The 21,314-nt window shown below is 40.7% G+C and overlaps 1 protein-coding gene across 1 annotated transcript; it reads left to right on the top strand.

The window, feature by feature from the left end:
• The first annotated feature begins 6,264 nt into the window (after positions 1 to 6,264).
• Positions 6,265 to 19,928, top strand: LOC102798391 (glutathione hydrolase 5 proenzyme-like). Its single transcript, XM_087848649.1, has 12 exons — positions 6,265 to 6,682; positions 8,121 to 8,248; positions 8,323 to 8,430; positions 12,869 to 13,046; positions 13,450 to 13,610; positions 13,838 to 13,984; positions 14,116 to 14,246; positions 14,992 to 15,176; positions 15,283 to 15,374; positions 17,944 to 18,050; positions 18,225 to 18,335; positions 18,417 to 19,928. The coding sequence occupies exons 1-12, from the start codon at positions 6,276 to 6,278 to the stop codon at positions 18,552 to 18,554; spliced, it is 1,893 nt and encodes a 630-aa protein (XP_087704775.1). The 5' UTR covers positions 6,265 to 6,275; the 3' UTR covers positions 18,555 to 19,928.
• The last annotated feature ends 1,386 nt before the right edge of the window (positions 19,929 to 21,314 follow it).

Below are 21,314 nucleotides of genomic sequence, written 5' to 3'. Positions count from 1 at the left end.
AAAAAAAAGCATTTTACTTCATCATCCAAACAATATGTTGACATCTACAAACACTCTACACAGCGTACTATGGGGCGCGGTTTGTAAACTGAAACATACTGAAATTCACAGCAACATTTTTCCACATTTAGCTCCAAACCTTGTAAAAACCTGTTTTCTAGAACATTTATGAAAATATTTGTAACGTTTTTTAATCAAGGTCTTTTCATTGAAAGAAATTATATAATCACAACAATAGCATACTGCTTATAAACTGAAACCCCACTCTCGTGTCTTCCAAAGGAGGGGGGGTCAAATTAGGCAGTGTGATGGAAAATTGACATTTATAGACATTTCCACAAATTGTACAGAGGCTACTATCTGTCCATCTTTCCATTTGTCAGTAAATGTCAGGGATGGTTGCCAGGTAGTGTAGAAGCTGGACGTATATCCTTTGAGGGAGCATCTTATCTTTTCCTGTTTAAAATACTGCATAACCTCTATGATCCGTGAACATGAAAGGGGTGAGGAGTCTTTCCAATGCAACAGCACAAGTCTCCTGGCTAACAGAGTATAAAAGGCTATCGTTTTCAACTTTATTTGTGTTCAGATGCCTGCCCTGTGGGACGGTACCAACTAGTCCAACAAAGGGACATGGATCAAATGGCTCTCCTGAAACTTTAGAAAGAGTAGAGAAGACTACTTGCCAGAACTGATGATGCACTGAACATACCCAGAACATATGTAGAAGGGTGGCTGAAGCCTGCTGACATTTATCACACGTAAGACCCAGATCTGGTCTAAATCTGGACAATTTAGTCATTGACCAGTGTAGTCCATGTACAATTTGTATTTTTCCAACCGTCGCTTTATTTAATTTGTACACAATATATATACATATATACATATATACATATACATATACATATACATATATACATATATACATATACATATACATATACATATACATATATATACAAACATATACAGTATATATATACACTATATATATATACTGTATATATATATATATATATATATATATATATATATATATATATATATATATATATATATATATTTATACAGTATATCTATATCTATATAGATATACTGTTATGTTGGCACTTATGTTGGCACTTATCCTGCACTATCATGAGCACATGCCGGTTGTCTGGCAGCCTTTAAATAAAGTATCATCAATCAATCAATGATGCCAGTTGTCTACAGTAACTGGCAGTAGTTAAAGTTTTAACTAAAGAAGCATGTTGAAATTCCAAATTTTAATCAGCTTGACCACAGAACAGTTTTCCATTTTGCCATTTTAAATGATCTGTGGCACAGAGAAGATGCAAGTATTTCTGGATCATGTTTACATATGGCTTGTTCTTTGCATGGCAGCGCTGTAATCTGCATTTATGGATGGCACATTTATTATCCTGGGTCTGTTTTACCAGTTTTTTTGTTTTTTTTATTTTAGATTTCTAGTTTGTTAATTGAAATATTCTGTGAGGCATCTAATGTTGACTTTTAGTGTTGTCCTTTGCACACATATTCTGTGAGTCTTTGGTGATGTGCTGTACATGATGAGATATACACAAAGTTTTCACAGTTTTAAACTAATAAACATTATTTTGAAATTGATCCATAATATGTTTCTGCAGATTGGTGACCCTCTGTCCGGCTTTACTTCTGACAAACTCTGCCTCTCTAAGTTGCTCTTTTTATGTGCAATCATGTTACTGACTTGTTGCAAATTAACTTTTAAATGTTCCTCCAGCTGTTATTTTTTGTTTTTAGTTCCACTTATTATTTAAACATTTTGTTGCCCCGACCTAGCATGTTTGCTCCTGCCATCAAATTCAAAATGAATTGATATTTTTGATAAAATAGTAAAATGTCACATTTTAAACATTTGATATATTGTCTGTGTTTTACTGTTTTATTATTATTTGTTTTCTATGTATTATTATTTATTGTTATTTTCTCATTATTAGAAAAATAATCGATGAATAGCTACCTTACCGTGGCAGGAGGGTTTGTGTGTCTCGGGGATCCCAAAGGATGTTGCTGACAGGCTTTTGCCCCTTCTGAGAGAATAAGCTGGCCAAAGCAGGTGATAGAAGCCACTGACATCTAGACAAGTTTCTTTACCATGTATGAAAGGGTTTCACCCCAAATCCAGCACCCTGAGACTGTAGACTAAGCAGAAGGAAGGAGGCCGAGGACTAGTGAGTGTCAGAAACACCGTCCAGGATGAAACAACAGAGATCTGTGAGTACATCAGGAAGATGGCCAAAACTGATGCTTAGTGAACACTTCAGCCAGTAGAAACCCAAGAAAGAAGAGGAGAAGGAAGAGGAACCATCAGGGAAAGACAGGCCTCTGCACTTCATGTACCACAGGAGATGTGGCTGACATACAAAAATTTACAATGGCTGGACTAAGCTGGTCTGAAAGACAACACAGGGTGTAAGAGCCATTTTTTGGGTTAATACCCTATGTTGCCGCTAGAGGTCCCCTATTTCTGTTTTCTGTATGGCAGGTTTATGCAAAGGTATTTAAGGTAGACGCACTCAATGGGCGTCAGGTGTGTTGTTAATCGGAAGAAGGCGAACAGTTTGTGACCGCTGCGCTGTTATGTTAAAATAGATAAACATAAACAAGATAAGTATTACTACTATATTTTATAAACATTTTGCTCTTACTGTTTTGTTTTTTTTTACATACTACAGCCTACTGCCGAGTGACTGTCTGCTGCTCCTCAAATACATTTCATTGCAATGGTGACCCTGTGCTAACTTGCATGTGACAAATAAAACTGAAACTGAACTGGAGTTATTGGGCTGTTTAATGAATGCATGCATACCAGTGACATCGCGTCACCCCCGTTAACGAACACCTCAGTGGCTTAAGCTTAGCCTGTAGGCGTGTAGGAACACGCCTAAGCACAAGATCAATAGCGTCTGGGGTCTACCACACCAGGCAAGACCCCAGGTGCAGGCTGTGTGATCCCAGAAATGACATCTGAGATCTCTGCACAGAAGACTACGAACAGTGACGATGCAGGACACTGAAGCGCCCAGGTCTCTGGTACAGGACCTGGCCTTTTAGGATAAAAGACACAGGGCGAGAGAGGAATATTTTTATATGACAGTGGAAAAAAAAGATTACTTGTATCCTTGTAAATATCACTTGTCAATGATAAAGTCCTGCTTATTCCAGATCTCTTAAAATATAATGCAGATAAATAGTTATTTAGCCCCAGTGACAGTCCTAGCCGGTTTGGCGCCCTGGGCGAACACTCCCCAGAGTGACAGTATGCATAGTTTGTAAATTACTAACAAACTGCCAACACAATTCGTCATACAATGAGAATTGGACAAATCAACAATTCACAATGACTAATTAATATTGTGCTGAACACAGTCCAAAAGATTCAGTGTCTACTGTTTATTATCATAGCCAAGTGGCTAACAAACGCAAACAGAAGTTTGCCTATAATTAATGTTATCTTGTTGTGTCTGTGTCGTAGTCAGTGCCATCCTCTATGCCAGGGGTGTCAAACTCAAATACACAGTGGGCCAAAATTCAAAACTGGAACAAAGTTGCGGGCTAACATTAATATTTATTGACAAAAAAAACTTCCTCTAGATATAAGAATGAATCTTTTCTTATGGACTCAAACAAGTTTTGCTGGAAAAATTGAATATGGAACAAGCAAAGCTTAACACTAAACAATATATATATTAACTTTATAATACCAGTAGGCCAGCTCTAATAGTAATTTGGTATGGCTTCGCGGGCCAAATGTAATTAGGGCCAGAGTTTGACACCTATCCTCTATGCTGTTGCATTCTGGGGCAGCAGGTTGAGGGTCACAGATGCCAACAGACTAAATAAACTGATCCACATGTTGTGGGGATGGAGCTGGACTCCGTTAGGGTGGTGTCTGAGAGGCAGATGTTGTCCGAGATAAGGTCAATCGTGGATAATAACTCCCACCCACTCCGTGACCTGCTGGCTAGTCACAGGAGCGCGTTCAGTGAGAGACTGAGATGACCAAAAAGCACCACTGACCGACACAGGACATCATTCCTGCCTGTGGCCATCTCCCTGTACAACTCCTCCATCTAATACACTGTAAACACTCCAACAGTCACACCCTTTTTACACGTGCTCTTTTCTACTCTGGAATATTCTTGCCAATGTTCTTGATATTTATTTAAAATCACCTCTGTTAATTCTTGATATTTATAATTGAGTGATCTGTATATAATAGTACTATTTCATAAATGTGTAAAATCTGTAACATAATGCATTGTTTGGAGTTTAGTTTGTTACTGTTGCTATTTTTACAATTTCTTCTTGGGGAAACTGTAACTCACATAATTTCCTTGTGGATTAATAAAGTATTCTGATTCTGATTGTTTCAGGATGACCTGCCATTATCCAATCACACATCTGCTTACCTGCATCTTTGCACCCGATAACTTTTCTTGTCCATCTTCCATTGGTTTTAATTTTGCACTCCAGTATGAACACCCATCCCCCAACCTGAGGATCACCACAACATAACCCTAACAGACCTACACCTTAGTTCACAGATTCGCTTTGTCTGGGGTTTATTTCTGGGATTTCGCACAACCCAGGATTCAAATCATGAGTAGATAATGGACTTGTATTTACAACATTATGAATGAAATGTACTCTATTTGGAAGCAGCCTCCCCTTTCGACAGGTTGTGTGTGAGATTTTAAATCATCAAACTGTAAATTATACATTTTAAATTGTTATTGATCCCTTTACCCCGAGTCCTAAAGTGTATATTTATTTTCTTACTCTTCTTATATTTATTGTTTGTTTACTTGCGCTGCTGTAACTGGAGCCGCGTCGTCTCGTCTCTCTCTATATACTGGACTGTATGTAGCGGAGATGACAATAAAGTTTACTTTGACTTCAGCAGCGAGCAGGCGCACCGAGGGCTCTCGCTCACTTTTCGTGTGTAGATTTGAGAAAAAACATCGGTGCAAATTATAAGTCTGTATTAATGTAATGTCTGGTGTTTTTCTGTTTGTTGGTTTGTTTTATTTTGTGTTATTTTGCGAGTTGGTTATTAGACGCTGCTCCAGCCGGTCAGTGAATCCCCCGCCGCCCCGCCCTCTCCTCCCTGTGCCGCAAGCAGCAGTCGCACCTCGCAAACGGAGGGCGCCCTTACTCCCAGCAAACGGGCGATAGAAAACCGATCGGTGCCTGTACCATTCCCAGTATGCGCTGGCTGATGTCGGGGCAGCAACGAGTACGAGCAATTTTTTTTTTTTTTTTTTTTGCCGATGCCCGTGATGCCGCTCCGGGCAACCGCCCATGTCGCCCACATCAAAACGGCTACTGTTTATCATCACATGTCCCTGAAGCTATCCACACTTTAAATAAAAATTGAGCAAACCAGTTGTCCTATTATCAGATACATGTATATTTGCAAACACTATGCATCATATATTTTTACCCTTTGATTTATTTATGCAAGACATATAGATATGTTTTGTTTTTCTTCATTGATGCTTGTGTTGACAAATTTGTCCAAATCTGAAGCTAACAAAATACATTTAAGCTAAATACAGTTCACATAATATTGTTTCAGTTTTTATTTTCCCTCAAGTTTAGTTTTAAATTGCAGTTAACTGCATTTTCGCACTTGAGTTTTTATTTCAGTTTTAGACCAAATATATTTCTTCATATTTGAGCAGTGCTGACCCGAACATTCAGCTGCACTTAATATTAGTCCAACTGAAGATCATAATTTACCACTTCACCCCCCACTCAGTCAGACAGTGAACCAACATCGCTGACCAGAGACTAAAAGTCACAATCTTGATGCAAAGTGTTTATGGTTGGGTGAGGAAGACCAGCGCGTGGCTCATGAACATCGCACAGCGAACAGTAGGAGGTCGATAAAGCAGCGATAAGAGCCGTCGATGTTATTCGATCCTTTTGCAGTGGGACAACGACGTGCACGAGGAAAAAGCTGAGGTAAGAAAAGTCCACCCAGTGTCTTGCAGAGATGAGCAAAAAACATCAGGGCTACCGGTGTTCTGACAAAACGTCCTACACACCGGGAGCAGCTACCTCTGCTTACCACAAACACGCGTCTCCGTTGCGTTGTGCCTATCAGTACCCACACAGTGGATATATGTGCGCATATATATACGTCGCTGTGCTGTCTGGGAAATCAACAAGCGGTTAACTTTCGGAGGAAGTGAACTACCGACGGTTACGCAGAGAAGAAAGCAGCGATGCCTGAATCAACCGAGCATGTGGAAGAGGCAAATACGTCTCCTATTTGTCCCCCCAATGAGGACATTGAGGACGAGGACGTTGTGGGGGCAAATACCACTCCTATGTGTCCCCCCAACGAGGACATTAAGGACAAGGACGTTGAGAGCGCAAAAACGAGAGCAAAGCGCCTGGCCAGAGACGAAAAACGAAAATGTGTCCGAAGTTTAGCAGCAGCTGGCTTATTTGTAGTTGGTCTAAGTGTAGGTGCTGTACTAGTTCGTCTAGTAGCTGGTTATTATGGGTATTGGGGGGGGGGGGGGGGGGGGGGGGGTACAAGTGAGTGTGTCAAGGACATCAGTGCTAATTGCACTTTCTCAAAAGCTGCTGTGGCCGCAGACTCCTGGACTTGTTCAGAGATTGGACGGTGAGTAACATTTTAAACTTCGGACACATTTTCGTTTTTCGCATTACACATAATATTGCACTGTTCCAAATGCAAACTTTAGCGCTAAAACGTCTTTGAAAACTGCATAACAGCGTCTCATCATGGAAGTGTGCGGTTATGTACCCCCCCCCCCCCCCCCACCCCACCCCATTTTATAAAAGTCAAAAGTCGGTGTGATCTGTATAAAATCTTCATGCCATTTCCCTACTAAATGATTTATTGGTCAAAACTGAGAAAAAGCCGTATTACGTAGAAACTATGATTCTTACAGATGTGGTGTGTATTGTCAACAGACAGTACGGTATAGAGATTAAAATATCATGCCCCGGATCCCATCATTCACTTCAAAGATCCGGACCTAAGAACTGTTTTGTTCCTAAGTGACAAATTACTATTGTTACTGACATCGTCTGTAATGACAACATAGAGGCATATAGGGGAATAATATTCCAGTATCACGGTAAAGCACGTAGTAGATGGTCCAACATGTGGATATCACCCTTTGCCTCTTCTAAGCATTAAATTTAAACGCATACTTAGCTTGCAATAAGCTGCAGTACCAACAGTGATATTTTATTTCAAGCAAACATGAAAATAAATGTTTAAAGAGATGGGGGTGGCTATAGCTGAGGTAGTAGAGCGGGTCACCTACTAACTGGAAGGAAGGAAAGAAGGATGTATGTATGAATGAATGAATGAATGAATGAATGAAGTTCTTCAGATAGATTTATTCTCTGTCCTGTCCAATATTACAGTGATGCTTTCCAATATTCAATTCAATTCAGTTTTATTTATATAGCGCCAAATCACAACAAATGTCGCCTCAAGGCGCTTCATAGATACAGAGAAAAGCCCAACAATCATATGACCCCCTATGAGCAGCACTTTGGCGACAGTGGGAAGGAAAAACTCCCTTTTAACAGGAAGAAACCTCCGGCAGAACCAGGCTCAGGGAGGGGCGGCCATCTGCTGCGACCGGTTGGGGTGAGAGAAGGAAGACAGGATAAAAGACATGCTGTGGAAGAGAGACAGAGATTAATAACAGATATGATTCAATGCAGAGAGGTCTGTTAACACATAGTGAGTGAGAAAGGTGACTGGAAAGGAAAAACTCAATGCATCATGGGAATCCCCCGGCAGCCTACATCTATTGCAGCGTAACTAATATGCGGAAATGCCAAAGTTGCACCAATATTTAAACCTACTATCAATTTTAACAGGGCTGATTTCTGTGTCATTTGCTCTTGCATCACTTTCAAACATTTTCTTTCTAAGTTCCCGGAGCCAGATGCTCAGTGGTACTTTTATGCAGTTGGATACTTTGTTTTAAAAGTGACTGCAATAATGGTTTATCCCCGCGAATAGCCGGGACAGGGACATGAACTTCAGCCTGATCTATTTCTCTGAACTGTTTCAGGAACATTCTTCAGAAAGGCGGCTCTGCAGTAGATGCTGCCATTGCTGCGCTGCTGTGCACCTCCATCATCAACCCACAGTGCGCGGGGATCGGAGGCGGGGTCATATTCACTGTGATGGACAGCTCCGGTAACAAGGCACCCTTGCTCCTCTTAGCTCAACCCCGCTGGGGTATAACGTAATAATATGTAATGTTTTCAAAGGTAAAGTGAAAATCATCAACTCCAGAGAGACTGTCCCCAGAAATGTGAACTCTGACCTGCTTAAGTTGTGTAGTAAAACCACAGAGTGGACCATGGAGTGGCTGCAAGGTGGGTTGTTTTTCTGCCATAATGCTAATATTTACGATTGTTTAGTCTAATCTGCTCTTGGACTCACCTTTATGACACAGCCTCATTCCTCATTCCTCTTTCCTCTTTCCTCAAGAAAGAGAAACTGGGATAATAGAAAAGAAAAGAAAAAAAGAGATAAAGCAAACCACTACAGAGGGTTTGGCTGTTGGCAGTTATTCAAGACAGTGAGTCGGTGTCGTATATGACACTATCAGAATAATCTAGCATAAATTAAAACCATGAAACACATGCTCCTTAGTTTCAGAAGCAACCGGAGAGATTGAAGTAGTCAGGTTTTTCTCCAAACAGGTCTTAACAGGTCTTTTTCCAGACTGGTCTTAACAGGTCTTTCTCTAAATTATGCACAAGATGTAACACAAAAGTTCTAAAGGTGTGGTCAGTTATCTGTAGAGGTATTTTTTTACATTCTGCACCTTAGTCTGTAAGACAAACTCAAGATATGAAGGATCATACCTACTTTTTATCATCTGGGATAGGGCTCTTGTCACCAAAGAAGCGAAGGAAAGAGACAGCATGACAGGTATCCTCCTCCTCACCTCTAACCTCATCTCCTAAAATAAAGTCAGGGCTCTAACACACTAAGGAATGCATAACCATTATTATTTAATTACTGTAAGCAGATTAGACACGGAGCGCTTCCAACTCCAGGCAGTCAACGAAAAACCAGCTAAACAACAACAGCTGGTTATAAGCTAACATTAAAGCAGGCTTGAGTTTCCTGTTTGTGAAAGTGGGACAAACTGGTGGGATAAACTGGGACAAAACACTAAAGACAGGACCCTCAGATGAGACAGAGACGGACTGGACACAAAGAAAACATCATCAAACTCAAAAGCACAAGAAAATAATTTACTCAGGAACAAAACATAAATTATCTTATACCTCTTCAAAGAAATGTATAAAAAAGTCCAGAGATATTCAAATACTGAGTCAAAACGTTTTTGTTTGCCAAAGGATTCTAGCTGCTCCACAGTCCTGGGTCCTTTTTGTCATATCTTTCATTTCATGATGCATCCGATGTGTTTTTTGGTTTGAACTGCAGGCAGGTCATTTGAACACCCAGGTACTTCTACTGTGAAACCATGCTATTGTAATAGATACAGTATGTGTGGTCTTGCTGATGTCAACTCTGCACCATGCACCATGCACCATGCACTGATGGTGCATTGCCAGATGTGCAGGCAGCCAATTCCATAGGCAGTAATGTAATCACCTTGAAAGGTTTTGAATTGAGTGGTGATAACAAGCTGCAAAAACAGCAGCACTTGTTAAAGCCCTTTACTGTTTATCCCAGAGGATGCAGGATCCACATTTTCTAACAAACAAACAAACAAACAAAAAGATTTGTCTGACATTAGAACAGTTCTCCACTTTGCCTCAGTCCTTTTTAAGTGAGCTTTGGCCCACAGAAGACAGCTGATCATGTTCATGTATGACTTTCTTTTTGCATGATAGAGAATTTAAATTTGTGGATGGCACACTGAACCATGAAAAACTAAGTACATGCTTACTGTTGTAGCGAGGTGGTCAGGGGGTGTTATGATTGAAATGCAACAGCGCCACCTAGGGGAATTTCAACTCTAGGAAATATAAAGAGAGTGTGTTTTCAGACTAAACAAAAGAATTACATAGGCTTGAAGAGACACTGCTGAGGCAAATTGGTTCCAGTATTAAAATGCCTTTATTAAATACATTTGTTAAAAGACAAAAAAAGGGTTAATAAGCAATTGCAGCCCAGAGCACAATGAAAGTTGACTGTGGCACGGCCTCAATAGTGTCCTAAAGTGTCCCATTATATTACATTTCCACCAAATTATGTGTGCTCTTTACATACTTTAGAATTTAGTCTGTGCAATACTACAAATTTTTGGATTCAAAGGTTCAAGAAAGTGTTTATTTTCATGTGTACAGAAGGAATAGCATTTCTATGTGCAAAATGAACTTAGTGTGCAAATTGTCCATATATGCAAATTGCAGTTGAGGTAAATCAGCTGTTCAGGTGTCCGACAGCAGTGGAAGAAGGAGTTGTTGAGTCAAGATGTTCTGGATTTCCCACTTCTAAACCTTCGTCTCGAGGGCAGAAGTGTGAACAGTCCGTGTTGGGGGTGTGTGAGGGATGGAGGCAGCTCTCCTCTGGACTCTGCGATGGTAGATGCTCTGCAGAGAGGGCAGCGGGGTCCTGGTGATCTTCTCCGCAGTTGTTATCACTCTCTGCAGGCGTTTGCGGTCCATAGCAGTAGTGCTGCCGTACCATGCAGTGATGCAGCTAGTCAGGGTCTCCACAATGCAGCTGTAGAAGCTGCTGAGGATCTTGGCCGACATACCAAATTTCCTCAGCCTCCTCAAGAAATACAGCCGCTGCTGAGCCTTCTTGACCAGCTGTGTGGTGTTCAGTGTCCAGGTGAGGTCCTCACTGATGTGAATGCCCAGGTACCTAAAGCTGCTCACCCTTTCCACTTCACTCTCTCGGATAAACAGTGGCTGGTGAGGCCTCTTCTTCTTCCTCATGTCCACAATCATCTCCTTTGTCTTGTCAGTGTTGAGGGTGAGGTTGTTGTCCTCACACCATGACACCAGACCACCTCTCTCCTATAAGCCGCTTCGTCCCCTCCAGTGATGCGACCGATCACTGCAGTGTCATCTGTGAACTTCAAAATGATGTTCTCTTTGTTGGAGGCGACACAGTCGTGGGTGTACAGGGTGTAGAGGGTGGGGGTGAGGACGCAACCCTGTGGAACTCCAGTGTTTGTGGTAACGCTGACTGAAGTCCTGTTGCCGATCCTGACAGAGGCCTGCCAGTGAAAAAGTCCTGTAGCCAGTCACAGAGGGTGGGGTGCAGGCCGAGTGTTGACAGTTTGTGGATGAGTTTGTGAGGGATGACTGTGTTGAAGCACCACTCTCTCAAAACACTTTGCAATGATTGGAGTGAGTGCAACTGGTCTGTAGTCATTTAGGCAGGTGGCTGGGCTTTTCTTGGGGAGAGGGATGATAGTTGTGGTCTTAAAGCATGTGGGAACTATGCTCCGACTGAGGGAAAGGTTAAAGATGGAGGTGAGAACATCAGCCAGCTCGTTAGCACATGCTCTAAGGGCCCGTCCAGGGATGTTGTCTGGTCCTGCTGCCTTGCGGGGGTTGATCTTCCTCAGGACCTTGTGCACTTGGTCTACTGAGACCGCTGGCGGGGGAGAGGGTCGGGTAATCTGGGGGTTCTGGAAGGTCTTGGAGGTCTAGAGGTTCTGGGAGATATGGGAGGCGTGGAGGGTCTGGGGGGTCTCAAAGCAGGTGTAAAGCTGGTTGAGATCCTCCAGCAGACCGCCTGCGGAGCTGATGGTGTTGGTGGTGGCCCTATATTCTGTGATGTGCCTTGCCACATCCGCCTGGGGTCAGCAGACGAATAGAAGCCATCCAGCTTCTCTCTGTACTGCCTCTTAGCCGCTGCAATGGCTTTACTCAGTCTGCACTTCACAGCTTTGTACTCCATCTCATTGCCTGATCTGAATGCAAGAGAGCGAGTACGCAGCATGTGTCGTACCTGACCGTCGATCCAGGGCTTCTGGTTCGGGAACTTTCTGATTTGTGTAGACAGCTTGCCAGAATGCTGTCCATCTTTCCCATTTTCTGGTCCCCAGGACAAATCTTAACTTTCCTCACAAGTCCATCTTTATCAGTCATTGTTTCTGCTTTGGCTAATCTTCACTCGTTCTGTGGCAGATTATCTGTCTGTGGAGGTGAAGCTGGAGATCTTGTGAGATCTTTTGAGGCCAGAGACACAGGCTGCTGTGGATGCACATGTCCCTGTCCCTTATGTTGCTGTCAGCAGAGTACAAAAGACCTTCCTGCATTACTTCCTGATTGTCTATAGTGTGTTGACTTTGACCTATGGGATGGACAGCAATACGAACTGGGAGTATTTATTATTGCAGTTCACTTGTGGCAGACATAAAATAAATAAATAAAGAAAATAGAAATTAAAATATGTGTGAGAACGATGGATCGAGAAAAGATAGGGGGCTCCAGACACCATTTATTTAAAGGGTCCAGAGTTCTGTGCTACACTCCTGCACACAGGCTGCATAAACAGTAAGAAAAGTAGGTATAAGATGCTAAATGCTTCTTTAAGCCAGAAATAGTATAAATATGTAAATATAGTGAAATAAACTAAAAGTAAGTGTAGGATGCAAAATGTTATTTCTAACATAATCAGTTACAAACAGACACGCATTTAAAAATTACAGTGTTTCCCTTTGAAATGGAGCAGAATAGAATTTACAAAGCACCAAATTATAACAAATGTCATCTCAGATCATTAAAGGTCAGGACCTTACAGTTTACTCAAAACATGAGCAAATGTATGTGTGACTTTCCAGCCCTGACTACCCATTATCTATCTAACCAGATAGCAGATGGATTGGGGTTCCTGGGGAAATTCGAGGTTATGAAGTGGCACACCGGCTTTATGGGAAGTTGCCGTGGGCCGACCTCTTTCAGCCGACCATCAAATTAGCCAGAGAAGGATTCCCTATTCCTCCCTACCAAGGTCAACACATCCCACGCATTGGCAACACGTCACTACGGTATGAAATACACCCACAATGTGATTTCATAAATACAAATAGCAAACAATGAATGTTTTAGGCGATCGTGGCTCAAAGAGTTGGGTGTTCGTCTTGTAACCGGAAGGTTGCCGGTTCGATCCCCGGCCTCTCTGTCCTGGTCGTTGTGTCCTTGGGCAAGACACTTCACCTGCCGCCTACTGGTGATGGCCAGAGGGGCCGATGGCGCGATATGGCAGCCTCGCTTCTGTCAGTCTGCCCCAGGGCAGCTGTGGCTACAACTGTAGCTGCCTCCACCAGTGTGTGAATGTGAGAGTGAATGAATAGCGGAATTGTAAAGCGCTTTGAGGGCCCCAAAAAGCGCTATATAAATGCAATCCATTATTATTATTATTATTATTATTTCACTGTCTTTGTCTTTTAGGAAGTTATATTTAGATAAAAATGGGAACCTGCTTAAGACCGGTGATACTGTGAAATTTGAGAAACTGGCTGACACTTTGGAGATGATCGCAAACGAGGGACCAGATGTGTTTTACAACGGAACAATAGCAAAGAATTTAATCAGTGACATACAGAAAGCAGGTATTATCAGACGGGATTCATCCTGCTCTCTTTTCTGAACATTTTCTATGTTTGCCAGGCACAATGATCTAATTACAAATTAACAAATCGATTCGTTCTGTAAAAATCGACCACGATCACTGTGTGCTACACTGCGATCTGTCTGGATCCATTCAAAGTCTTGAGTATGAAATGCATTGTGTTCATTTTTGCACAACAAAATCATTTGTTTTAATGTTTTTGCTCAGGAGGAACACTCACACTGGAGGACTTGGCATTGTATCAAGCTAATGTGACTGATGCGTGGAACATTTCTCTGGGAGAGTACCGGATGTACTTCCCTCCGCCTCCTGCAGGAGGAGCCATCCTCAGCTTCATCCTCAACATCATGAAAGGTTCCTGATTGTTGCTTCTAGCATGTAGAGTTTGATTCATATAGGACAATGATCCTTATCAATCTTTACAAATGTGATAAACTAGAAATGGATGTTTTAAATAAAAAACAAACAATTATTTATATTTTCAGGATACAAAATGAATTCAGAACCTAAGACGACTGATGAAAAGATTTTGTTTTATCACCGTTATATTGAAGCTTTAAAATTTGCCAATGGATTAAAGAAACATATCAGAGATCCAAAGTTCAGCTCAGATAAAGTAAGTATCTCAAAATTTGCACCTGCTTCGTTGCATATAGTATGATTATATTTAAGTGACTAAACGAGTAAATGCAGCAATACCACATCAGCCTCTGCTCTGCCTGAACCCTGTGCTCCACCCCCGCCTGCAGCTCATTCACAAACCACATGGTAAATGGTAAATGGACTGGTTCTTATATAGCGCTTTTCTACTCATCTGAGCACTCAAAGCGCTTTACACAACTTGTGCATTCACCCATTCAGACCCATTCGCACAAGCACATCTTTCTAAGTGCTTTATAGCTAACATTCACACACATTCATACTCCGATGGATGCATCGGAGAGCAATTTGGGGTTAGTATCTTGCCCAAGGATATTTGGCATGCAGACTAGGGGAAGCCAGGAATCGAACCACCAACCTTCCAATCAGTAGATGACCTGCTCTACCACCTGAGCTACAGCCACATCCCACCACAGTCGGTTTATGCACACTGATAATGAGTTGAGGTCTGAAGTTTTTTGTAATATCTCTGAGCTTTGCACAGTCAGACTTTCGGTTAATTTGCTGGGGTGAGATTGCGACTTTGCAAGTCACTAGTTGAAGATGCTTCTGCTGTGTTCGTTACCAGCAGCGTCAGTGATGCCTCAATGATCAAAATTCTGTTAATATTTGGCTGTAAATTGTTAATTTTCTTGATATCAATGTATTTTCTGTAATGTGCTTATTTATTTCGTTTGATTAATTCTCTGTATTTCACACAGATGGCAAAGAATTTGACAGTGGATAGCTTTGCCAACCACATACGGAGCTTGATCAGCAGCGACAAGACTCACGATCCCCAGTATTACGGCAAAAACTCGTATCTGGACAGCATCGGCACCACACATGTATCTGTGCTGGCTGAAGATGGATCTGCTGTGTCTGTCACCAGCAGCATCAACGACGAGTCCGTACCTGCATCATCCTGTTTCACTGTTAGAAACCAGCTGACTTTTCCACAACACAGCGTCACAGGGTTTAGACTTCGTTCATTTAATGTTTACTCTTTACAGATTTGGGTCCAATGTCCTCTCTTCAAGCACTGGAATCATCCTCAACAACCATCTAAATGACTTCTGTTTTAGAGCTGATAACATCTTTCATGGTAAGAGATCAGCAGGATTCCTTCTGAATTTAATATTTAATAACAAATATTCTGGACCTCAGTTCTGATTTGTATAGTGCTAATTCGCAATTTTAATTTATCTTCTAAACTAACGTGTTAAGCATGGTTAATATAACATATGCTTGATAAATATGTTTGTACATGTTAGCATGTTGGGGGGCAAATATAAGAAATTTGAAAGAAAAACAACAACACCTCAGGAAACTGCACACCATGAATTATTAATCGAATAGTACCAAACAAAAGCACCATTGAGGAAATGAGCGGAGAAAATTGCATTTCATAATTCATGGTGACGCCTTGTCATCTGACAATTGATGAAAACAATCAACAAAACTGCCAAACTGAAGCACATCATGTAAATTTGGATTAAAATGCCATTTTCCATTTAATGCCATAGCCCACTGAAATGTTTTGAATGTTAAAACAGGCACAGTTGAGCTCTGAGTGAACTTCTACAAACACAAATTACACAAGCTCTGTAAATCTGTCCTGTCTTCCTCACCTCACTCTTCAGCTGGTCACAGCAGATGACTGCCCCTCTGTGAGCCTGGTGCTGTTGGAGGTTTCTTGCTGTTAAAAGTGAGTTTTTCCTTCACACTGTCATCAAGTACCTGCTCATAAGGGGCTCGTCTTATTGTTCAGTTTTGTCTCTACTGAAGTGAGTTAACCTTATAATATAAATGTGCTGTTGTGATTTAACAGTATATGGATATTTATATTCATTTATACTGTATATACTAGAGATGGACCGATCCGATATTACGTATCGGTCCGATACTGACGTAAATTACTGGATCAGATATCGGAGAGAAATAAAAAATGTAATCGATCCATTAAATAACAAAAAAAGCTCCTCACAAAACTTGCGACACGGCGTAACTCGGCTCATAACCGTAGCACGTCGCAGCAGTGTGGTCACGTGATAGAGCCGCTGTGTGTATTTGTAGCCTCGCTACCAAACCAGCATTTCATCTCCGAGGAAGTTTTCCCAGAGAGAAGTAAAGCAAGTGTGTAAGTTCACCTCTTAATGTTTGTAAAGCATTCCCACGTTAAGCTTAACAACAGATATATGGAGCGACTCCATCTCTCTCTCTCTCTCTCTCTCTCTCTCTCTCTCCTGCTGCTACTTTAATCATTAAACTGATCAATGATCAGCTGATCAGCTTTTCTCTCTTCTTTGTTTTTGGCCCACTTTGCACCAGAAAGAGGAAACCAGCGGCTGAACAACAACAGCACGTTTAACCTTGATCAGCTGTTGTTAGAATTTATTTAATATTATTTCTACACCAGGATCTTTTTCTACGTAGCTGACGGCTGTAACTGTGCAGGGGCGGATCTAGCAAAGTTTAGCCAGGGGGGCCGATAGGGCATGAACAGGGAAAAGGGGGCACAAAGACATACTTTTCTTTCTTATTCTCATTTAAAATATCTAGCTTTTAATAAATAATTATTTGACTCTTACACCCAAAGTTTTAATCTGATGCAAAATATATAGAAGTCCATTACTGTATATAGTAACTGTTAAGTCTAATATACCCTAGTAAGCTATACTACTTTTTCCTTTGGCAAGATACCATCTGTGCAGTCTGCAGTTCTGTAGAGGAAAGATGTTGAATCTATTTAATTTATTTAAAAATCTATTTAATCTATTTAATTATTCTTGAAAAATAATTCATTTCTGGGCATTTATTTTCACACTGCATCAAATTAAAGTTGATTATGTCGATTAAGCATCATGAGGTGGGGGGTGGTTCCCTATTTTTATTTATTTTTTGCTGGGAGTTTGCAACCCTATTAGTTAGGTTGCTTAATATTTCTGCTAAGTACTCTTTAAAATACCAGAATAGGGAGGATGGAGCAGGTTTAAGTTTATTAGATTGATCAGTATTCATGAACTTTGAAATATTTTGGGTGCAGTGTATTTTTTACATACAGGTATAACAGAATAGCTTTAGTGTTGTTGTGTATTTAAACTTGAGTATAAACTTATACAAAATGCAGCAAGATATTAAAAAAACAGTTTTATTGATTAAAAAACACTATATCAGATTCATATCGGTATCTGCAAATATCCAAATTTATGACATCGGTATCGGTATCGGACATAAAAAAGTGGTATCGTGCCATCTCTAGTATATACATAGGTCTCAGGGTTCGATCCCACCTGCGGTGGGGAGCTTGCATGTTCTCCCCATGTTTGTGTGAGTTCTCCCTGAGTACTCTGACTTCCTCCCACAGTCCAAAGACATGCAGTTAGTAGGGTTAGGCTAATTGGTGATTCTAAATTGCCCATAGGTGTGAATGTGAATGGTTGAGTGTCTCTCTGTGTTAGCTCTGCATCAGGCTAGCGACCTGCCTCTCACCCTATAATAGCTAGGATAGGCTCCACTGCCCCCGCAATCCAGGTATGAAACTACTGCAAGAAAATACAGTAACTGATTTGTGTATGAAACATTTGTATGAATGATTTATGCTCAAATATGTGTGTACAGACTGATTTCTGCTTTCTAGTTTTGCTGTTCAAGGTCTTTGCTGTATTTCTCAGGGGAGCGGCCTCCCTCCAATATGGCCCCATCTGTGCTGAAGACTCCGTCGAAGACGCTGGTGATTGGAGGGTCTGGGTCTGAAATGATTCCACCGGCTGTGGCCTCGGTATGTATGCATGGTACACACAAAAGTGCCATTACATATTAAATAAAATAAATTCATGTGGACTGATGCCTGTCTTTGCTGTTAAAGCTTGCATCACAGTAACAAGATTCTTCACCCTAATTGATCCTGTAATCATCACTTTCTCACCTCATAGACTTATTTTTTCTCTCCAAGGCGCTCATGAACCACCTTTGGTTTGGAAAGAGTCTTAAGGAGGCGATTGATACTCTGGTTGTTCTTGTAGACTCTCAAAGTGAAGTAAAACTTGAATCCAAGCTTGAAAAGGTAATTTATTCAGTGTATTTAAATGATAAATTAATAGTTTCTACAGGTTTTGTTCCATCTGAGTCTCTCTCCTCTTTGCAGGATGTAGTTGATGGTCTTGAAGCTCTGGGACATAAAGTAGCAAAATTCTACAACACAGTCAACGCTGTGGAAAAGGCGGGCAGCTGTATCTCTGCATGGTCTGATAAAAGGAAAAAAGGTGAAGCAGCTGGTTACTGAGACCAAGAGTCAGTGATGTTAGTTATAGAGTATGGCTTTAAGGTTATGGTAGCAGAGCTGGACATGGTGTATTATGTTTAAGTGGAAGCTAACGAGCTAACTTCCTGCTAACTTCTAACTCTGTAAAATTTCATAAATTCTGTTTTCATGGATGCCTGGATGTTAAACTTAAATGTTACACATGGTAGAGCAGAACACTGATCATTTTATTAAAGATGAAAGAATTTAGACAGTTTGTAACTCTCAGTGACGCCACAGTGATCGTTTGACTTTGGGACCCAGAAACGGTTAATGACGTCAAACTTTAAGACCTGATAACTTTTTCAAACTATTTACAGAACACCAATATGAAAGGATGGTTTTGTTTTTTATAATTTTTGTGCTTTTGAGTGTTTTCCTTAGAAAATGCAGTTTTTACTGTTTCTTCCCTCAGTAAACACAAACAACGATTCAGGAAAAAACATTACATATATTTTTTATCATGACTCTAGTTTTACATGGCCTTTCAACACACTTTTAACACAAAAGTGAAGACTCAGGGTTGTCTCAGGGTTGTTGCTATGTCATCTTAAATTGGTCATGTGATTGGTTTATCATGGCTATTTTTCCTCAGCAAATCAGCAGCACTCGTGCGATTGTTTGAAGACAGCGTCGACTGTCTGAGTGTTGAAAAATATTATTTAAATCCCAAATTTAATCCAAAATAGTGCAAAGACAGGACTGTAAAAACTAGAATGTTTTTGAACAATTGATATATCGGCCTTGATTTTATACAGTCAATATGACCTTTTATATTCTTTTATCATAGAATATAAAAAAACAAGGACACAGCTTTCAGGTGAAGCCTGTGTCGATGTTTCTTCAACCTGCATCAGGCCAGCAGGAAGAGACTGACTGCAGAAATCTTTGGTTATATAAAAGATTGTTGGAAACAGAGCTACAGACTTCATGTTCCACTCCACCAGTGAACAATTCATATTTTCAAGTCTCATCAAATTCATGTTTCCTTTGTAAATTTTAGCTCACTGGATTGTCCAGAAGGGAGAGAAAGTAAGGTCCACTTTATGGCAGCCCTAAGTTATCTATCAATTGATTTGTAGCTTAAACAAACAAACAAAACCAAAAACGTTTGGAGTCCTACAACAGCAGTTACTGTTACAGGCATGTTAGCATTAACAGAGCTAGATCTCACAGACTGTTCGAGCCAAATAGAAAGGTCAGTTTTTTATCTGAATATTATAAACCACATTTAAATGCTTTTCAATATTAGGTTTTTTTTGCACAGTTCATCCTGTTATTGTTTTGCTGTTATAAAGTGTGGGTAATTCTGCTGATGTGCTCAGGGTAAAAGTTAATCAGACAAACAGTTTGTGAAGCAACACTTTTCTTTTTATAGCTGTTTAATGTGTTTTACTGACAGGAATAGATAACCTGGACTTGAACTGAAAATGTTTTATTTTGCCAGTTTTGTTTACAATAAATTCATTATTGGATTACATCCAAGCTGCCTTTTGGAAATCACGAGTCAGAAACTTTATGTTCTGCAGAAGAGACAGAAGCTTATAGAAAACAATTGCTTTCAAAACACACAGGTCACGTAATTCTGACAAAATCTGAAGTTTTGGTGCTCTTCCCTCTAGTTCCAACAGGTGGCGTACCTGCAGCTTCAAGGTTGTGCCAGGCGCCAAAATTCACATTTTTATCAACCGGAGTGATTTGTAATAATTTCATCATTACTGCTTTAATTTATTAAACACACATGTGTAAAAGAAAACAATACCCTCTCTCTGACCTGAATTTGAAGCGTAATCAAATAAATATTATATAGATAAATATTCTACTCTGATAATCCTGTCTTACTGGTTGGAGAACGCAAGATACTGCTGGGTGAGCTCCATTCACTCATATAAGCAGAGACAGAGACACACCGAGCTGCAAACTCATAAAAATACCTCAATAAAAAAATGTCATCCTCACTGTGTACACTATATTTGTACTGTAGATAAGAAAAGCTAGAAAAACACATCCATTAATTTCAGGTGATTGATTTCATAACTAGAGAGAGTGTTGTGTTCTTTGCAGCTTTGTGCTGGGGCAGAGGGTGAAGACAGCCGATGCCAACAGGCTGAACAAACTGATTAAAAAGGCTGGTTCTGTCCTGGGTGTCAGACTGGACCTGGAGGAGTTGTCTGAGAGGAGAATGCTAAAAAAAGCTTCTTTGTATCATGGATAACCACTCTCAGCACATGCACGCCTCCATGATGCACCATCGGAGCACACGCAGCAAAAGAATCATTGCCCCGAAATGCAGAACTGACTGGCACAGGAAATCCTTTGTACTACAGGCGTAAGTGCAACAGGCCTGTAGTCATTTGGGCTGTCCACAGCCGTCTTCTTAGCGATGGGGATGATGATTGAGGTTTTGAGGCAGGGTGGGACGGTGTTTAATGACAAGGAAAGGTTGAAGATTTTAGTGAAGACGCCGGTCAGTTCGTCAGCACATGCTCTGAGAACCTTTCCATGTATTCCATCAGGAATACATGGAAAGGTTCATACACAACTCCTCCTCACTCTGTAGGTGATTTTCCTGACGATTAATAACAAAGCTATTCTGTTCCCATTCAGACCGTACAATATCACCAACAGTTTTTCATTGAATGTTTGTTTCATCTCTCCATCATATGCTGCTACTCTTTTATCCATTTGCACAATACTATGTCACTTTTAGAATCACCTGTACTGATAGCTAAGCTAAGCTAT

This window comes from Neolamprologus brichardi, chromosome 12 (assembly GCF_056152115.1).
Source record: "Neolamprologus brichardi isolate AB-2024 chromosome 12, ASM5615211v1, whole genome shotgun sequence".
Taxonomy (NCBI): Eukaryota; Metazoa; Chordata; class Actinopteri; order Cichliformes; family Cichlidae; genus Neolamprologus; species Neolamprologus brichardi.
The sequence above is the reverse complement of the archived record's forward strand: the minus strand, read 5'-3'. Positions and strand labels throughout refer to the sequence as shown.